This window comes from Drosophila willistoni, assembly GCF_018902025.1.
Source record: "Drosophila willistoni isolate 14030-0811.24 chromosome 2R unlocalized genomic scaffold, UCI_dwil_1.1 Seg167, whole genome shotgun sequence".
Lineage (NCBI taxonomy): Eukaryota > Metazoa > Arthropoda > Insecta > Diptera > Drosophilidae > Drosophila > Drosophila willistoni.
Window position 1 is genome coordinate 16648899 of NW_025814050.1, and position 21062 is coordinate 16669960.

Consider the following 21062-nt stretch of genomic DNA (forward strand, 5'->3'; position numbering starts at 1 on the left):
TTTGATGTTCAATGCCTTAGTCAGGGTTTAGTTTGTGAAGAAATCACTTTCACTTTCGTTTTCCATACATAGATAATTGAAAATCAGTTTAAGAATTGACACACTTCTTACTTGTGTGACGAAGCAACTTGAGAGCAATTTGTTCTAGTTTCTTTTCACACTCTTGATGTGCTATACCCTCGCCTATTTTCCAGTTCTGACCAACAACAAGTGTGAAGAAGAAGAAAATATGAAGAAAATGTATATTTTTGTCTTTCGTCAATTGGTTTCAATTGAAAAGCGGAGACAATATTTTGCATGTGTCCTACACACACAAAGTGAACACACATGCCCTCAAAAGATGGAAAAATTCAAAGAATTTCATACACGCTTCATCAGCTGCAACACATAAAAGAGCAAGAAAGGCCAAAAAAAGAAAGAAAAAGGAAAAGTGTCGGAGCACTTAACACTTGCCTTAAAGCCGCTTAGGGGCGGTCCTGGAATTTCTGTTACGGCTTTGGCTCTTTTGTATCTTCCCAGCCCCCATCCCTGCTTATTCAGACATTGAGTCTGTGGAGACTTCATTAAAAAAAGACTTTCATTAAATCTCTCATTGGTCGCTAAGAGACGAGCAAGAAAACTCACTCAAATGTGAATCAAACTTCTTTTTTTTTCGTTCGGAGCGACAGTTTTTCCAACAGCGCACGCGTCGTTTTTCATAATGTCATCTAAGATAAATGTTTCCCCCCTTTACACACACAAAAAACGAAGAAGAAATTTTTGGGTGTCAAATTCCTTAGGAAATTGGGCACTTAATTTAAATTTACCTTCCTATTTAAAATTATGAAAAATTATGACAAATAAGGAGAGACTAACAACAAAAAAAGGGGGAATAGGAACTAAGATAAAGTTGAGGTTTTCCAGAGAACTGGAAAACAATTTTTGTGGTATTCTAGCTCTTCGAAGCAGAATATAACTCCTGATTTTCTATCGTCTATTCCATTCAAGATTTATCTCGATTCATATTTATACCCAAGACCATAAAGACTTTTAAATATTTCGATATCAAAACTCTATAGTCTGAATTACTACAAACTTTTAAAGAACACCTTGATTGAATACCCAACCATTTAATTCCCTAAAAGTTTTGTTTGTTTTTTGAAAATGGACACCCTGTATATGGTAGATAAAGGCCTGCAAAATTATCAAAAATACGTTTCCGGTTTTATTTTGTTTTTTAACTCACCGATTGCGTTCATGTGTATCCGTATGCTCTGTCTTGGGACGTTTAACCTGCCAATTGAGTAAAGCAATACACAAAAGATAAGAATGATTTATTAATAAAAATAAATATAAATTTGAAAATATTTTGATTATATAAAATATAGAGAATTTGTTTTTTTTTCTGTCAGCTTTTGTTTATAAACAATCTGCCTTGGTCCCACCAATATGGCAAACACCTCAGCACGAAATAAAATGCATACCAAAGCATTTTAATTATTTGCAAAATATTATTTGGGTTATGAAGACAGAAACAGCACATTTTACATAATTTAAGGCATAAAGCTTAAGCCAGCAAAATGTGCGTGGGAAAATGTTTTATTGTATTGCAATTGTCTTCGGCGCCATTTCACAGAAGAGGCCCCGAATCGAAACAAAGAACGAGAAATGAAAAGGAAATAAAGATAGGTAGAATGAGGTAAGGTGAGGATATTAGCCATGTGACAAATGGACAACAAATTGCTGATGATTCTGGGGCAGGGGGCCAAAACAGCAGGTGGTCTAAAAATTGATAATTTAAGTGAATCGAAAAGAATAAGGACAGCGAATGAGAGTGAGCCATGAATATGGTGAAAACAGAAGACACTGAAGGGTAAGAATTGGAGTTTGGAGTTTATTCAATGAAAACATTTACTTAGTCCTATGGAATTCAGAAGTCAAAGTAACCAACTATTTATAATATGAAAACTAAGTTAGAAGCTAAAGCATCTAGGAAGTTAACCAATTAAATAACTATATATATATGGTAAGTTTCTTTAAGATTTGGGACACTTTTTTGCTACAGTTTTGAACTTTGATCCAATTAGGCATTGAAAGAACTGTCTAGAATTATAAGATAGTTTAGGAGAAAACTCTGAACAGAAAAAAACTCTCTCGAAAGTCTAGCCTCTCATATTTTCGTTTGTAATTCTCAACTAGTTTAAGCATTGACTTATTGGTATGAGTTGGATAGCCAATGCTTTATTTAAACTGCTCAATTCTTGATCTATAAGGGGCTAATCCCTAATGTTTAACAAACTGAAGAATGATGTCCTATGTGATAATCAGATTATTTCTCCGTTGAGTCATAAACATCTAATAGACTCTTATAAAAGGTTTGCATTTTTTTTAAGGAATTGGTTATTAATTTTGTTAACCTGACCACAAATTGGTTACACAAACAACTTATAATCAGATTAAAAATAAAAGTAAAGGTTTTAGATCATCGTTAATTAATAAGCCAACAAATTTGTGTTTAAAGAAGATCCCCAAAAAGGAAATTGAGGATTGATGAGAATCCTTTTATTAAACTTTAATCTTAATTGAGGGGATTCGATTCAAATCAAATTTAAAACTAAATGAGCTCAAAATGATGAAGACATAAGTTTTATTAGACAACTCTGTCAGTGAGTATAGTAAATGTCTATATTACAATTCAATTTTATATGTTTGTCTTTTGAATTTTCCAAAAAACAACTCAATAAGATTTGGTTCTAAAAGCTAATTTAATGAACCTAAACAATAATAGAGAGAAAGAGATATTTTATGGCAAAGTTTTACTTGCCCAAAAAAATGGAGTGAAGTGAAAGAGAGAGAGAGAGAGAGAATTGAAACTGGTTGGAACGCAACGATCGCGAACGTGGTCAATGAATGGAGGCGACTTTAGGGCAGTAAATCCTCAGTTCGAAGTTTTAGTGAGAAATATTAATAGAGCATAAATTACGATGTGTTCTTTCTTCTTCCACGCAGTCAACCTTTCTCTCTCTCCCTCTCCCTTGCACCATCATCTGTCTCTATTTCTCTCTGAGTGTGTGTGTGTGTGCTTTTAACTCTTTCTCATTCTTACTTGAGGTTTATGACAATTTAAAGAGCTTGTGTTTTGAACGTCTCTGGACATTAATCACATTTTAATTAAGTTTAAGCCGTAATCGTAAAAATTAACACGCCATAATTCAACTGCGACAATACGCGCTGCATGTAATTTATGGAGAGAAGTCGAATTGGTTAGGCCATCTAACTGATGGCGGGGGAGGCAGGGTTGTGGGTTCGAGTACCCACACTGAAGGGATGGGGAGTCGGGGGTCAAGTCAAAATATTGATTATGGTCTTGTCGATTGACACTTGGCGATTGTCTCTCCACGTAATTAACGTGGCAAAGTGTTAAAGGTGCCTTCCATAGGCAAGATCAAGATGCAGGAGATGCTGGCAGGGAGTCAGCAAAGGACTAGGGATGAGGAGGTAGGAGGTGGGGGAGATCCAACATAACCAGCCAAACCAAGCAAGAAACAAATTTTTGTTGTTTATTTCGATTTTTATCAGTAAAGAAAGAGAAAAAAAAAATAAATACATGGGGGATGGAGGGGCTAAGGGCAGGGTTTAAGACTGAGGTTTCTGCTGAGGGTTAATAAAAAATTTGTCGCCGTATTCTTGGCTCTTTTTGTTGTTATTGTTGCTGTCTTTTGTCTGTTTGCCTTTGTGTGTTTTAATCTTCTTCTCAAGCCAAGCAGCAACAGCAGCAGCAGCAGCATCAGAAGAGACAAAAAAGATTACGATCACAGGAATTTTCGTTAAAAGATGCTTGGAAACAGGTCTTTATATATCTATCTCACTTCTCTCTCTAACCACATTACACTATCTCGCTCACACTCTCTGTATTAGTCTCTCTCGGTTAATTCTTGTCCGTTGTCTGTGTTAATGTTTACGTTGTCAGCTTGTGCCATAAATTAGTTTAGTAAAAGGTTGCGTTGCATTTGGAGATTTAAGTTAAACTTTATACACAGACATCCATAAGTATACATATATGTATGCATGTTGATATAAATATATATGCAGGGACGGATTTCTTAGTCCTGGACCCCACATAACGTTCGCACAACACATTTTTGTCACTTTAATGTGGCTACTTTTCTACATTGTTTGATATAAAGGACTCATTCAATTTAGACATCTGTATTAATGTGCTTGACAAATTGAAAGAATTATATTGGACATAATATATATTGGATCATCTAATCATTGTCATTGGACTTAATTTTTAATTTTAATTTTCAATAAAAGTGGACTGGAGTTTTTTATTTTCTGGGCTTAGATCTCTTGAAATAATAAAAAAAGAAAAAAGAATTTTAAAAGTTTCACAACTTTAGTTTAAATAAGTTTTAAACTTATATTTCTAAAATTACAAAATGTACGGATATAATAAGTCTTTAAAATTTATTAGCTTCTTAAAAATTCGAGTATATAAAACATAGTTTTATATTAGTTGGCCAAAACCAATTTCAATGTGAAGTAAACAATTGGACTTTCCATAAGAAGTTGTTACAATTTGTTTTGTTTTAATTCAAACATTTCTGCTTATTTAAAAGTAAAACATAATGAACTACTTATACATGTAAGTAGGTTATTTAAATGGTTCTTAAAGTAGTCAAAACATTTACGTTCCTAACTTTTATTGTTAAAAATCTATTAGGCCAACGCGAGATTCAATGCAAAGTCTTTCTTTTGAGACCTCCAATGCATGGTCCATCCTAACTTAATCTAATAGTTTAGGCTGTAAAAATGTGTTTGATATCATGAAAATTTGATTGATTCTCACTTATTCAGAACATAAATCGTATTGAATGATTATGCCTATTCAATTAGCCTGAATCCGTCCCTGCAAAACAAACATACATATGTTTGTGTGTGAGCACACATTCAAATGTGGGTATTCCTTTTCTGCATTCGACAAATGATTCGAACAGTTGCCGTGCAACACGCAATGCTCAAATCTCCCAGAGTTTTTTTCTTTTGCTTTTTAAAAGGCTACCGTTGAAATTTCTGCGCGTGTTTGGCGACGACAAATTTGCCCCCAAAATATACAGAAAAAAAATTTAAGAAATACAGAGTGAAATAAAGAAATATGCAAAAGATGATGGACATTTCGTGCGTGTGGTCAACTGAAGCCGCTCAAAAATACATTTTTTTGTTCTTGTTGCCTTAAATTCCCTCACCTGGCTGGACTGAGCCTTTTTTGCATTTTACCCCCTATCTGCTATCCTACTCTCTCTTTCTCACTTGGGCTGTCTCTTCTCAATCAGTGAGTGGACCCTTCTTTTGTCTTTGACTTTGGTTTTTAGATTTATCTGGCTTCCGTTTAATTTGCATAAATTCCGCATGGCACTTCCTTCTTTTTGCATATCAATTGACAGTTATCAGACTTTATGTGTGGCTACTATTTGGCTAAGGTATTTGACCTTATCAATACATTTTAGTTTCTCTATATTTGATCTTTTGAAGTTTGTTGAGTCAATGTTTTGAAGAATGTAATGAATTGCAAAAATGTACTTTAAATGACAGGGAAATTCAATTTTGTATTATATTATTTAACTTTCTTTTCATCAAGAACCTCTTAGACTGATCGATCTAATTCATTTTAACTTTTTATTTATCTTTAATTTTAATAGCTTGTTTTTGTAGAAAAACCTAAAATGACACTCTTGTTAATAATAACATATTCTTCTAAAAACCAAATACTAATTGCTATCAATTTTTGAATTAGTTTGATATAAATTGGATCAAACGGTAGATATATAGTTAATATATTTGAGTTCCTTTTTATTTTTCTATTTAAAACTTAAATAGACAGTCAAGTATAAAACGAAACAAAAGATATAATTATATATTTTGATGTATTTATGTATATCTACTAAATTGTTTTGTTATAACACTTTATATATTATAATAATAAAATACATAGTAAATTCTCTGGTTTTCTTAATGACTTGTTTTCAAGAAAATTTTTGGTGTCGTTGAAGTTTACAATTGATTTTAATTTAAATATTTATGCCAAACAGTCTAAAAATTTCCAGATCAACTTGAAAATTCAAATGATATTCATCGCAAAATGATTAATCGATCTGGCTAAGCTATAAAATATATTTATACCGGAATCTATAGAATATAAATAAATTTTAATTAAAAATTTACTGTTGATTGTTTTTCTTGTTTTTGAAAATAGTTTTAAACTATTTAGATGACTACTCAAACGACATCGATTTTGCATTATCTATTAACATATGTATTTAGAATTTATGTTGGAATTTCGTTTAGAATTTATTTAGGCGCCATTTGTATCAATTCTATCAAAGTGGGATTTCAAAAAGTCTTCTAAAAAAACTTTCATCCGCTATGATTCAGGTAATTGATTCGCTTGTAATATATCTTTTTCAATTTATGGGTAGAGGACATAACAATTTATGTCCCATAACTAGTTAAAAACCACTTTTCAACAGACTATTTACTAGTTTAAGTTAAGACGAAGCCCCACACAAACTAACCACTGAACCACCGACGGTAAAGCCACAAACTCAAAGACACTTCCTTCTGTGTCACAAACCACTGATTGCTTTCTTCCCCTCCTCTTTATCCATACTTGTCATGTCAACCTCAACACTTTTAAAGCTTCACTAAAACTATGCACATTATATACATATATAGTTAGTAGTTGACTATGGATTTTACCTTTGGTTCGATCATCTTATCAATTAATCCGCAACGTGGTGCTGCATAGTTATATGGCATAAGGGTTACCATTTTTATGTATGATATTTTTGGATTCTTATAGAAGTTGTAGAAACTATTGAAGCATTAATGCTGTACACTTTAGATACACATATGTACGCACATATACACCCACTGGCACACACACACAAATGCAACAGAAACAACACGAAATTTATTATGGAAAATTAGCAATTTTTTGGTATGGTTATGGTTTGTTTTTTTTTTTGAAAGAGAGCGAGTATATCAACCGTTTGACGTAGCGTTCGCTTTGAGTATCTCGAATTAACTGAACCATCTGCTGGCGAGTCCCGCTACGAGCCCAAATCGGGTACTCGGCTGAGACTGGTCTATACATTTGAGTGTAAATCTCGGCATTGGGTGGTGGTATATGAAGAAAAGTCACTCACAAACGAGTTTCCATTGTGTGAGTGTGAGTGTGAGTGGATTCTCAAATGGCATGACACTACCCACTTTCTGTGTGTGTGTTACCAGCAATGGTGAACTGAAGCCCCGCCCTCTGCTGGGCCAAAAACAAAAAAATATTCGAGGGTGGGTCTCAATTTTTAGGTGTGGGTTCGAGTCCGGGTACTGGTACGGGTAAGGGTCTTGAGTATAAATTGTTTTCTATACATTATGCGGGCGCGTTTCATTGTCAATCAAAAAATGTTTCGCCGCTGGCTAAAAAGCCATTATGAATTTTTGTTGTATCAAAATTTATGCACATAAATTAATTAACAAATTTTTGGAAATTGAAATTAATAAACTAATCATATTTTCAAATAGAAACCGACAGCAAAAATTTTATACACATCATAAAATTCATACATACAAACCGAATAAAAAAAAAAAACAAGGTAATTCAAAACTTTTGCATTAAAATTAAGGAGGCACAGTATTATGAATGTATGTATGTATGTGTGTACATATACATATACATATACATATGTAAGACGACCACTCGAAGTGTGCCTATAAGTATGGGATCGAATGGTTTATGGTATCAAATGATCCGGCAAGTGCCATAAACAAATTGGCGTCTAATCAAAGCCAGAGAGGAACAGAGAGTGTGTGTGTGTGTATATAAGGCACAGTGAAAGGGAGCCCCAAACGAATGAAAGAAAAGTAAAGCGAAATGTGATGCACTTTCGCTACCAAATAGGGGAATCATAAACAAGATGGTAGAAATGATAACAATTTACTGAAACGGATAAGAGATCTATGCAAAGATGGAATATATGTATATACAGCTCAAAAAACACGGGAATCTTATGTCACCCACAAAAAAATATATCTAATTTTTAATCAATCTGCCTGACTTTAGAGGACAGGTCTAGCTTAAATAGTTAAATTATTCATTGAATATTTTGATTATTTTCTTTTAGATTAAATTTTAAATAGATTTCAAGAGTTACAAATAACTTTTAGGCCACCATTTGAACTTTTTTAAACAAAATTGTCATCTTATAATCGAGTTAATAGATTCCTAGATTATGTTAAAAACAATCTATTAACCTGAAGAATAAACATTGCCTAATTGACGAACCAACAATCCTTTTTGCATAAGAATCTAATTTCAGATATTGATAATAAAAGGAATTTAACTTGTAAATCGACTACATAAGTAATTATTTACTTCTATCCAGTGTGAAATAAACAATTTTTGTAAAACGATTATTTAAGGACTCATTTTCCATCTTTCCACAGTCTTTGAACAAATGAAAACTCATCGAATCCGATGACTGAAATTGATATAAATATTAATTACCCATTGATGATTCAGGCATGTGGAAAATGTGATGAAATATTTATATTATTCAGTGAGTCAGTCAAGTTTTTCGCATTTAAAAACAAAAATTGATGACCAAAAGGTAAAGTTGAGGATCCAGACGTTAGACTTTTTAAGATTTTAATTTCAAGATTTCGGAGATAAATTTATTATTATTATTATTTTAATTTGTATTGTTATTAACATATATTTTACACTTCTTGTTGCAGAAGTTTCTATTAATATTCCTAAATATGCTATCCTTAATAATTATTCATTATTTCGGCAATATCTTTAGTGCCCAAGGCCACATTTTTGCTAAATCCGGACCTGTATACAAAAATGTATAAATTTAAATCATAAAATTAACGAATACAATACTAAACAATGACAAATTGACTAACTTTTAAAGACTTTTATCACAAAAGAAATACATAAATCAATTATGAAAACTATTTTTTTTTTACTGCTTTTCATGATTTACATACTGGAAAAAGTTACAAAATTGGATTAATTTTATTTAGGTTTTACATATAGGCAATTATTTTAAATATATAAATATTTCTCAAACCTTTTCTTTACAAGCTCGAATGCAAAAGGTTTGATATCAATTAAAAAGTTTGCCAAAAAAAAATGAATATACATTTTTATACATTAATATCTATTAGAAAATAAAAATTAAAGGCCGAAATACTTGTTTTTCAATTCTAAAACTAGCTCAGCTAAATTATATTAGTTCTTACATATATGTAGAAGTATTTATTTCAGTTAATCGATTAAAGGACCCCACGAGAATGAAATATTACCGTATCGTTATAGAAGGTTTCGAAATACAATATAACAAATTTTATAAAATAAATATCGTATTACGAATATTGAAAAACGTGAAAGGTAAGGTAGTTATGTACTTTACTTATGATCTTATTAATCATTCAAAAATGATGGCTTTTCAAAAAGTTATTTTTTCCAAAATTTCCATGTTTCGAAAAAATTACTCCCCATAAAACAGATTGGTTTTGATTCGTCTTGTTTTCAATGGAATTTGGTGTTAAACATAGCTCTGTCGGTATATTTATTCTGCATTGGACTTGGACATGTTATATAAGATATTCAAAATGCATTATTTAAGTTCACAACTTTAAATGAAATGTCATTATCAAACCGTTTCTCAATGAAAAGAATTGAAGCAACAGGGAACGGTCGACAAAGTATCTAAAATCTTTTGATTTGGTATGTAGTTCCTAAAAGTCCATTCTTCAGATATGTATTTTGTATCTCATCGCCACATTCCAAAGCCAAGAAGAAAGACCCTCTCGTAAGAATATAATTTGATCACAATTGTACAAATTGTTCAGTTGCTTGCCTCAACATATTTTGTAATGTAAAATCCTACAAATATCATATCATATATAAAAATCTATGCATAATGATTATGTTATGTGTATTGTTTTTGCCTATTCCAGCTCCTTCGTTTGTCCGTTGTGGTTAAAGCAATTTGTGAATGAATCTCATGGCTCAGCGCTTTTTGTTCCTACGATTTTGTTTTAGAGTTTTTTTTGTTCTTGTTATGTGCAAGTTGAATTGCATAGAAAAATGCCTCAGAACTTTGGCATTTGCTGACACAGAATGCAGCAATGATATACCGATCAGCGAAATATTAAAAAGGTTGACCCAATTTGAGGCCGACTCACACTCTGAAATTCGTGTGTGAGTCTTCTGTCTGGATATGATGACGCATCTGTGAACTCTGTGACCGTAAAGAAACACAGAAAATACGAGAAGAAAAAGAAAACCAAGTGTTAAGCTTACACGACAGCCAATGACAACGGACAAGTTGGACTTGCAAAATGAAATCCTTATCTAGATTACGACAAATATAATGGATACGAATCCTAGTCTCAGATCAAGTTGTAAAAATGCCATAGCTATATGTGTATGTGGGCTGCCTCTCCTCCTCTCCTCAGGTGTACCAAAAAAAAAACAAAAACAAGTAAAGAGCAAAAAAATGGCGCCCGATTTGCCCCTTCAACGAGACGTTTGTAAAATTAATACACCACCGGGGAGGTCCAGGCCGATCAAAACCGAACGTAAATCTTAAACACTTTCGAGGTGCCTCTTGAAGCAACCTCTACCAACTCTCGATACCGCAGCCATTCCCCATGCCCATGCCCATGCCCCTGGGTCTTTTGTGTGCGGCAATGCGGCAACGTTGCAGTCGCACGATCAGCACGTTCAGTGTGGAGTGGAGCAGGGACAGCATCTCCGGCAACCGGTCCACTAACAAATGTGCAAGACTCAGCAACATGCCAAAAGCAAAAAAAAAAAACAGACTATATACATACATATCTATATGTACATATATATGTATATAATCTGCAAATGCAGCAAATTGTGCGCAGATTTGTTTACAGAAGAGACTCTCCTCCGCAGCCTTCTCCTCTTCTGGTTGGGTCTGCTGCTGCTGCTGCTGTTGCTCCTTACTGATCGCCGTAGATATAATTGACGACGTGTTGTCTCACGATCGTGCTAAAGCGATTAAGGCACCAAATTTAATGCGCCCCCCAAACCAGATGGAACTAACTAACATTGGTACTGACATAGTGTATATACCCTATTAACCATATGCCATTTTATATTTAAATCTTGTCATTCAACTAGAGCTATATCTATTTATCTTTATTGATGGCAAAACTAATATAAATTAAGTGGCTGATTAATATTTAAACAACTTCTAAGTAAGTTTGCTCATTTCTATAATGATTCATGAGTGCAAAAAAATGAAATATTAAAATACATAATTTTTTATGATTCATTGAGCAGATTTTACACGCGAATGAAAAGTTTCCCTATAATTATAGTAGAACTCAATATTCAAATCAATTTAGGTCGAGATTTATCAAAAAATTATGTAGCTTCTGGGGAATTCAAATGTATGGGAGATAATGGAGATAATGGATTTTTTTTTTTACTATTATTTCAATAATGCTTTTTAATGCTTCAACCATAAAAGGTAATACCACTTAGTTTCCACAATACGATATTAATTGTTATTTGTTCTTGATGCTGTTTATAAAAACATATTTTAAAGTAGCTTTTTTCAAAAGGACATTGCTAGTACGAATCACAGTGGAATACTACAAATACCTTGGCATTAGTTGAACACAACAATTAAATTGATTTATTTGAAATGAATCTCAAATATAGCTATTCAATTGGATGTACTGACATATCTATATAAGCTTTACTAAGATCAATAATCACAATATAAACTCTCTCTTTGTTCTTGACTTTAGCTGATCAAGAATAAAAACTTTTGTGTAGTCTAGACTTCTTTGGAAACCTAATCAACCCTAATCAATCAAGGGTATGACAAGTTCTCAATTCTTTAAGCTTCATTTTTGAGTGGGTCATGAAATTTACTTTTACAGTAGACTTGAATTGATTGTTTAATTGTTGAGTCAAAATAAATATATGAATACATATTCATATATGTACATTCATAATAAACGCATATCAATTGAATTGAATTACATTATGGCAAATTCTTTGTTTGGTCAATTGTATGAATTTTTTCTTTTTCTATTAGGAATTCCATGAGTTGTGAGTCAATCTTTATATCAATTGTTTATATGTAACTCCATACATTTGATTATGTCTAACGTAAACGTAGACTCACAATCAGTTAACTGGCAGTTAAGTTCAACTAAAATAAACAAAATATGGTTTACATTTGACGAGCTGACGATGATGTTGATGGAAGCCCGTCAAAATAATGACAATTTAGACGGTTTTTGTCTATCATTTTACCTACTTGAGTGGGTCAATTTTCAATCGGGTATATACAATACAAGATTTCAGAGCTAAAACATTATTTGTGTTAAATACATAATAGTTAAAGTTTGTATTTAGTCGGTATGTTATGATTGATTTCACCTACTTTCGAATGGCTAAAAACAGGTGGTAAAAGCTCCATAATTCCTTTCTAAGCTAAACTTCTTCTTACACACTATAAGTACTTATACAATGCTGTTCATTTGAATAGGACCCCCGTCATTTGTATTAATTTCAAGTCAATCTTGCTATAGACTTTTTTATTTTTAATAAGAAGTTGTGCTTCACTTAAAATCAAAATTATATACTATAAAGTGCTAACAAATTTTAAATGCGTTTTAAATATGATCCCAAATTCTTGATCTAAACATTCATATATTTTTTTTTTTTCGATTTCTTTATCTATTGTGGAATTTCAAGTACCATAAATCGTTACAATAAGGTAGCAGTAAATTATTTAAGTTGAGTCCCATCTTTTCCAACCCGAAAATTTCGAAATTCTTGACCTAAAAATGTGCCTCTTATAGTCCCTCTCGTGGGGTGTGAGTTTAAACTGGCCTAGACAAACTTCAATTTAAAATTACAACTCCTTAATTTTCATTTTCCCCTCATGCGAATAATGTGTCTAAAATAATTGTAGTTTACAAACTGGTTGAATTATTTCTTAAAACTTGATTGTCGTCTGATTTTTTCTTCCAAAAATAAGGGTTGATTGTTTGAACAAAGGATAGGGTTAAGACGCACACACCTGAGTTAGAGCTAACAAAAGGGTTAACAAACCTTAACGGAGATTTTGCCTGCTGGCAATCAAACTTTTTTTAATGAACACACAATGAATCCTAGAAAATCGCATGTTTTTTTCTATTTTTTTGTGTAAATCAGGCCAAAAATATGAGGTAAAAATCGTGATCAGTGAACCTTAACCAAGACATCTTGAGAACAAGGTCAGCATTGTTGTTTTAATTAGAAGACAATAGCTGTCAATAGCTTAACCTTAAGTCACAGGCGACAAGGGCGGAAGGCCAACGGGACGAGGGATGGCCGAGAATTGGCAGCTGTTATAAAAAAATACAAAATCTTATCGCACATTCAATCTTAATGACTACTTAAATCAACATGAGGGCCATCGAAGTCGGCAACAACCCCCCCAAAAAAAAGCTATGACACTCTAACTCAACCCTCGCCCCAAGCTCAAGTGCTAAGGCACTTTGGAATGACTTTAATTTAAGCCCTAGGGTGCCATTTATATATAAAAACCTCAACATTAATAAGTGTTAATAATTGTGTTTGTGTGTGACACGCCCCCCCACTCTGTACGTACATATATAGGAAAAAAAAAACAGAATATAGAAACGAGATGAAAAACCGCCCCCAAAAACAAATGCATACAACTGGTCTACAATTTCACAACGCTTTCCACAGAGAAGAAAGTGAGCCAGAGAGGCAACGGGGACAGGGAACTCAGCGAACTGAAACCGAGTTAGAAAGTCCATCCAGACGAGCGTAACATGGATACGGCTATAGGATTACCACCCTCCATCCTCCACCTATTCTACAGCATCCTTGCCTTTCCCCTTTAGCTTCCCATGGGGCGGTCTACGATAAAAATGATTTGCAGTTGTGGTTGTTGTTTTTGTTGTTATTATGCTGGTTCACAAATTCAATTTGTCAGCTGGAAAATTCATATGAAAACATATGCTGCATACTTGAGGGCGCATTTTTGATTAGAGCTCACTGGGGCGTGACTATTTAATTTTGACACGCGCTAGACAAGAGCATATAATTAAATTAATTAGAGAGTGAGACACACACACACAGGATTCGGCTGATGATGGAGATGAGTTTCGTTCCCACAGGTAACCTGTGTAACCAAACTCACATCTACCCGCCGCTCTACTCCACCATCTGCACTTCATCTTACAGCATTCTGAAAGTAGATTTTTGATGTTCATTCCCAGTGACAGGCGACACACTTTGCAAAAAGTTTACTGAGCGGGTGGATACAGAGACCGCCGCGTTGTTACGGGGAACCCATGAAGCCAAGACTTAATGAAATTCCTGACCAATGTTTGTTTTCTGCTTAGGTCACCATAGCAATGCCAACTTCCCCCGTACCATTTGGTCTATTTGCTTCTTCATTTGAATGGTGGCGGCACGTGCCTGAAACGCAAAACAAAAAACAAAAAACACACACACACAGGTTCCGCATAAAATTTTTCCCTAGAATGAAAGCATAAACGATGCATGATCATGATGATGAGAGTATTGAGAGTCTACCCTGGTGGTCATCCACATCATCAGAATCATTGGCAACATAAGCAACAACCCAGCAGAAGCAGCAGCATTAACATCATCAAGTGATTTTTATACGAAATGCAATTTCTGGCTTGGTTTATTTTTGTTCTACACATTTACGCCTACACAAAGGCAAAACAGTTCAAGTCTTTGTTATCAATACCCTGCAGTAATAACATAAACGGGTATATAAGAAAAAAAATAAGGATCCCCCATAAGAATTTAAAATGTAATCTGTCACCAAAAATGTCATATTCTTGGCTTTGAAATTGATTAGCTCGCTTAATAAAGGGTATGGCATAGTTCCACATAAGTTTGTAATATTAGTTTTTGTTTCGTTTCTAGTTTTTTCAAAAAAATTTAACGACTTTCAATCTTTGAATCGAATCTAAACACAGTAGTTTTTTGTTCAAACATATTTTTTTTGGTTTTTTTTATGACTTACAATAAAATTTTGAGCATTAAACTTTGCCTAAAGTGTCAGAAACTCAGTAGGAGTTAGGTTTATGATTTTTAATGATTTATGAACGATTTAATAGATTCCGACATAAGTACACGCACATACATATATATATTCTCTATGTATTAATATAACAGCTGAATAAACTGTTGAATGAAAAACGTTTGAATTTCAAAGGAAAGCAATTGGAGACTTTTTGCCTATAAATATAAGTATAAACTTTTCTTATTGATTTCTAGGAATTACATAAGTTTATAAGTCTTACTTAGTCTTAATTGATGATTTTTTTAAATCAATTCAACTTGTTTATACAGCTCGATTTCTTATATATTTTTTACTACCTACTAATAAGAGAGTTAAGTGTTGGCAAAAATTTTCCATTTCAATCTTCTATATGGAGGTGGGTACCACGAACTTAATGATAAACAAATTTTGTCGTAGGTTAGTTAGTTATTTGTCTCTTTAAACGATCTTTAAGATATATGCATGTACATTTTATATAAGTACTAAAAAGGATATTGAATTTACAATTTATAAATCTTCAGGCTTAAGACCAATTGTATTATCGCAATATCTTTTTTATATAAGTATATGAAATATTGCCCGAATTTCGTTTGTTTCTCTATATGATAAGATCTTAGATCGATATATACATAAATATAAGTATGGGCTATCAAAATACGATTGATTACCTGGGTTTGTATATGTCTATCTATAGAAATCTAGAATCTATAGAAAAAATCAAAAGATTCTGTTCCTTATTTCTAGAAAATTTTTAAAGTTTTTTCTAAAATAAGGAACTTTTGAATATTAGATTCAAAGGTAAGTTGTAAACTTAATGTAAGCTTTTACTATAGTTTTCCTAGACTATAATTTTCAATGTTTGAACATATATGTCAAAAATACAGTCAAAATGCTAAAATTAGAATACAATAGAAACTTAAATTTTGCTCTTGAAACTCTTTGCCTGGATCTTAGCCGTTACAGACCCTAAAAAATAGTTAGAGCTGTGCTTAAGACCTTTTTTTTTGTTTATAACATTTGATTAAATAGATCTCCCTTTGGTTGCAATGATCATAAAAATAAATTTTCTTTCTTTTTTTGCTTTAATTGTTCTCTTTGCTTTGCTAGGAAAAAAAACTGTGCCAACTGTTGTAATACTTTAACATGGAGCAATTCAATACTCAACTGCAGACTATCAATTACAAACCTATGTATGTATGTATGTATGTATCTGAATATATATGTACACACATATGTGTCAGATCGGTTTCCATCTATCCACATAGACCTTGGCCACAATTTAACTTCTGCAATGGTTTGTGTTCTTCTTTATATATGATTGCGAAATGGAGGAAATGGCTAATAAATTGTTGATTATTTCCGTTAGAACTAAGAATTAAGAACTTGAAATGATAACGAAAATTGAGATACACTTCCATTTAGCCATGGACGAACCAACTGTTGATGGTAGAAACATTTCAAGTTTATGCCAAACAGGTGCAATTATTTCGTTGATTGTTTTTGCTGCTTTCCTCGGCTTTTCCAGTGATTTGCACTCCTAGTTACAGAATTTTTTCCCCCCCACTTCCAAATGAATATCGAATTACATTTTACTACCTCTCACCAATCAATGAATGGCAGGGAAAATGTGAATGATTTGTTGTTGGCATTTTGGCTGCCAATTGTCCAACGGCTGCTGCACTTTTTCTCATGGAACGAAGACAAAAAAGGAAAAACAAAAATGTGCAACGCGAGAAATTTGATATTTTTTTTTTTCGCTGCCGGAAAATTGCTCTAGGGTCCAACTAGGCAGCAGCAGCAACAAGGCAAGAGCAGGCACATTTTATTTCGTGGTAAAAATTATGAAAAAATTTAAGGAAGAAAAATGAAGGCAAGTCAAGAGAGAAAAAAAATAACGAAACCAAACTGTCACGATTGCTAACAAGCAGGAATCTAGGCATCCCAAGTCAAAGGTCGCACAAATTTGTCTCGTAGAACGAACTTTACGAGCCGCTTAATTGGTATAGGGTAAGGATAGAAAGAGTCACTGGAAGAGGGAGGTAAAGAGGCAGCTGGCTGTCTCTAACTTTGACTGACAACAGCCACACACCTAAGTAAACTCATCTAGCCGAATAGATGTCGAAAGGATGGATGAAATCTTGATCATCGTTTAGTCCAACAAAACAACAAAAACTGTCTGCCACTTGATTGAACCGGAAATGAGGAGCAAAAGTTTTGTTTTCACAGGCTGTGGCCCAACACTTGACCCCCGACCCCGCCTGCCGGCTGTCGAACTGGGGAATCAAACGAGCCGATTTTCAAGCCCTCAAAAACAAAAGGGGGGAAAACAATTTCAAAATGTTTTACATTCAATTCGTTTTTTTTTCCACGAACGGAGTAGGATCGGTAAGGAGCATCTTCTACACTTACCAAAAACTGTCAAATAATTATGACAAGTTCATTTCGTCGCACTTTCGCTCATTTGTTTAGTTCACAATTTTTAACGAGAATTTTTAAGATGCAAACGAGCGGCAAGACCAGGAACGCTTGTGGAACGAGGGGCAAGCATATGGTAACGGGGGGGCTAGGGGAGTGACACCAATTATCGGGGCGTTGTAAAAATGCCTACGCTTTTGATGTGACAGAAGATGCGTGTCCGTGTCATATAGTGAATGCATTTCATGGATATATGTATCTACACACACCAAATGGCATAGCAGGAGCACACATACATATAAATAAATACTTACAAAGTTGTGAAAACTACAAATAAAATTAAATATATGTCTGTCTATTTAAAAGAGTTTTACAAAATTTGGTAATGAATTAAGTTTTGGAAATAAAAAATGTAATTAAATGTTCACTTGCTAGGTGAAAATTGTTGTAGAAAGTCTGTTTCAAAAGTTACACAAAATAAGCATGCAATATATTTTTAATTTTTAGCCATTAATTTAAAGAAATTAGTACTTAATACCCATTTAATTACTAACCTGTATGTAGTATAACAACACATCATGATATTTACTTAATTAAAAATGTTTCTTCCCATGGTAAAATGTATCCCAGTCATCTATTAATCACTGATCGCTGGACTGAAGTCCTTTCAGATATCAACTTTAATCCTTGTTAGAAGAAAATCATACATTTTACTACATATATATATATTATATATATACATAATATATTCTTTAAGCTTGAGGCTCAGCTAGATATTGTTATGTTAAAAGTTAGTTACAAAGATTAATCAATACTTGGTCTTCCATTTTCTTACTTTTCTTCACTTTCTATCTATATATTGGTACTTTACTTTTAAGTCACTATTTATACATGTTTATGATGCAAATCCTTTTATTGGACAGATAATTATTCTTACACTTATTGTTAGAGTTTAAATAAATGAGTCTCTTTGGCGTATAGATCTGTACAATAAATTATTGCATTGATCTAGTCAAGAATTCATCAAATCCTTGAAGAATAAATACAAGTTTTTCTCCTAAAAAGTAAACAACTTCGTAAAAATTAAACTTCTCAACTAAGTTTCTAGCTTTTTGTTGGTTTTTTGGCTGTTATCAAGGCTTTTGTTTGCCAACTCGAGATCAAACTCTCTAATTGCAATTTACATCATTTGATGTATGTAGGTACATACATATTTACATGCAATGACAGAGATAAATGTTCAGAAAGATAAGTGTTTATTGTACATATATATGAAAACTCCTATATAACTAGTCAATACTATTACTATTTAGAAAATACTTGTGATAAATTTTTTGTAGTGGTTTTCTTTGGAATATTTCATTCTTTTAATTTCATTCCCGAGTCTCTCAGGAAATTCTGTTTTTTATACTTAAAATTGTTCATTTTGTTTTAATACTTCAAGTTAGTCATGAAAGATCAAAATGTCATATATTGTTAGTTAAAAAGTTTAACAAAATTTTTTAGTGTCATCTTATTCCTCTTTGATTCTTGAATGAAATTCTAAATTTGTAAAATTTCTTGTAATTTTCATAAGTTTATGTAAACTTACAAAAATCAGTTTAGCGAATAAGGATTTTAGATTGAAAAGGAAATTTCGTCTAGCTATAAGCTGACTCATTTTACCCATGTTTTTTTTGTTTATTGACAATCCGCTTTAAATGATTTCTCAATTTACTCAAGTTAACTAAAAATAGACTTTTACTCTAAACTATCTATAGATTTGGCCAAAACATCAGCTCAAAATATACTGTCGAAATTGACAATTGATTGCGTGCAGACCTTAGAGTCTCGAGACTATTTTTGGCACAATGCTATTAAATTTAGACATGGAATGAGTCACGGAAGACAACTACAAATAGATGAGAGTGGAAATCCTTACAAATATTTGCAGTCATTAGAGGGAATTAGGCGTCAAATCCAAGGAAAACAAGTAAAAGGACAAGCAACAAAAAAGGGAAGAGGGCATTGAAAAGGCAGGTTGCTCTAATTTTTTGTTGTTCTTCTCTCTGGTTCGTCAGGCGACATAAAACAGGATAAAAGGGGCTTAACAACGAGACAACGAGCCAAATGTCGCCAGTTGAACAATTTGAGGGGATTATATCAAACAAAGAAGCGTACTAGCTTCGGCTTCAAGGTGATGTCCTGCCATCATTTCACTCAGCCTTCAAGCAAATGTAATCCAAGTACTCGAACATACAAACATATGCAAATTTATGGCATACATATTGTGGTTTCTAATCGGAATGACGTCAAATGAAATTGAATACGATAAAAGTTAAGTTTTTTAGACTTCAATCCTTTAAATTAAAAATCGGACAAATTGAAAAACTTTTGAATTTAAAAACTCGTGCCAGATTGAAACTTAAAAAAGTCCATTTCAAATTTTTCGCATCTATAGACTGAACACTTTTGTTTGTTTATTTATTTACCCCACTCGAGCATTGATCGGTTAATATACAAATATGAGTTTATTTGTTCTTATTGCTACTGCTCTTTTGATATAAACAATTTGTTGTCTGTGTCTTGTTATAAACAAACAAGTTCATTCGAAGTCTAAGAATGTGTCACAGTGGCAGGAACAGGTAGTCAGAAGATGGATGGATGAATGGTTGAACGATCTTCAATCTCAGTTTTTTTTTCTTTTCATTTTCATTTCCATTTCCATTTCGACAACTTCCTGTGTGTATGTGTGCCACGCCCAGGTACTTTAAGCCGAGAGGACAAAACAAAAAGCGGATTAAATATATGAAGATTATGTTGTAAAACTGTCGCAGGATATTAGAGCGCAAATAGAGCAGGATACGGAAGAAAAAGAGAGATAGACAGTTAGATAGAGACCGTGACAAGGAGTAGGAGTAGAAAAAGAGAGAATTTGGTTTAATTGCCCACATTTAAATGATGTCTAGGGCGTGGCTGTAATGAAGCAGGGATCCAACAAAACAAAACCACCAAAACGAATATGTGTGTGAGTGTCTGTTTGTGTGTGTTTGTTTAATTTCATTTCCAAAAAAAACAACAACAACAAACCCGCAGAATAAATGTACTGCGGGTAAGCAACCCACGCCCTTAAAACAAACCCAAGGGGGGGGCAACTCTGCCCCTTGCCAGGATACATTTTTTATATGTGTATGCAGCCCTGGATGTCTGTCCGTTGCTCTTTGCTCCCTGCTCCCTGTTGCCTCTGCCCTTGTCCCTGCATTGTTTGTTGTTATAATGGCGTACAACGAAATGAGCAAAAGCCTGGCATCTGTATGCGGCGTTGTCCTTTTGTACACTTTCTGCCTGCTCCTTTTTTTTTCTCTCTTTTCATTTTGGGCGACTCAAATTTCAATGAAATTATCCTGACGGCATTTGTTCATACATATCTCTCACTCACTCTCTCTCTCTCTTTCTCTGACCCTGTCTCCTTTACTCTCTCTGGGTGTGTATGTGTGTGTGTTGAACAATGCT

General features: G+C 33.3%; 1 protein-coding gene across 2 annotated transcripts in view; it reads right to left on the reverse strand.

Annotated features, from left to right (window-relative positions):
* Nucleotides 1-21062, reverse strand: part of LOC6642822 (developmental protein eyes absent) — a 29853-nt gene that overhangs the window by 5310 nt on the left and 3481 nt on the right. Inside the window, exons 1-2 of one of the 2 annotated variants that reach the window (XM_002065164.4) lie at nucleotides 6739-7052; nucleotides 1226-1272 (exon numbers count right to left, since the gene is read on the reverse strand). In XM_002065164.4, coding sequence (XP_002065200.1) covers nucleotides 1226-1272; nucleotides 6739-6810 — 119 coding nt within the window. In that variant the 5' untranslated portion in view covers nucleotides 6811-7052. Of the gene's footprint in view, nucleotides 1-1225; nucleotides 1273-6738; nucleotides 7053-21062 lie in introns of those variants that run through there. The other variant, XM_023175782.2, reaches the window with a different exon arrangement.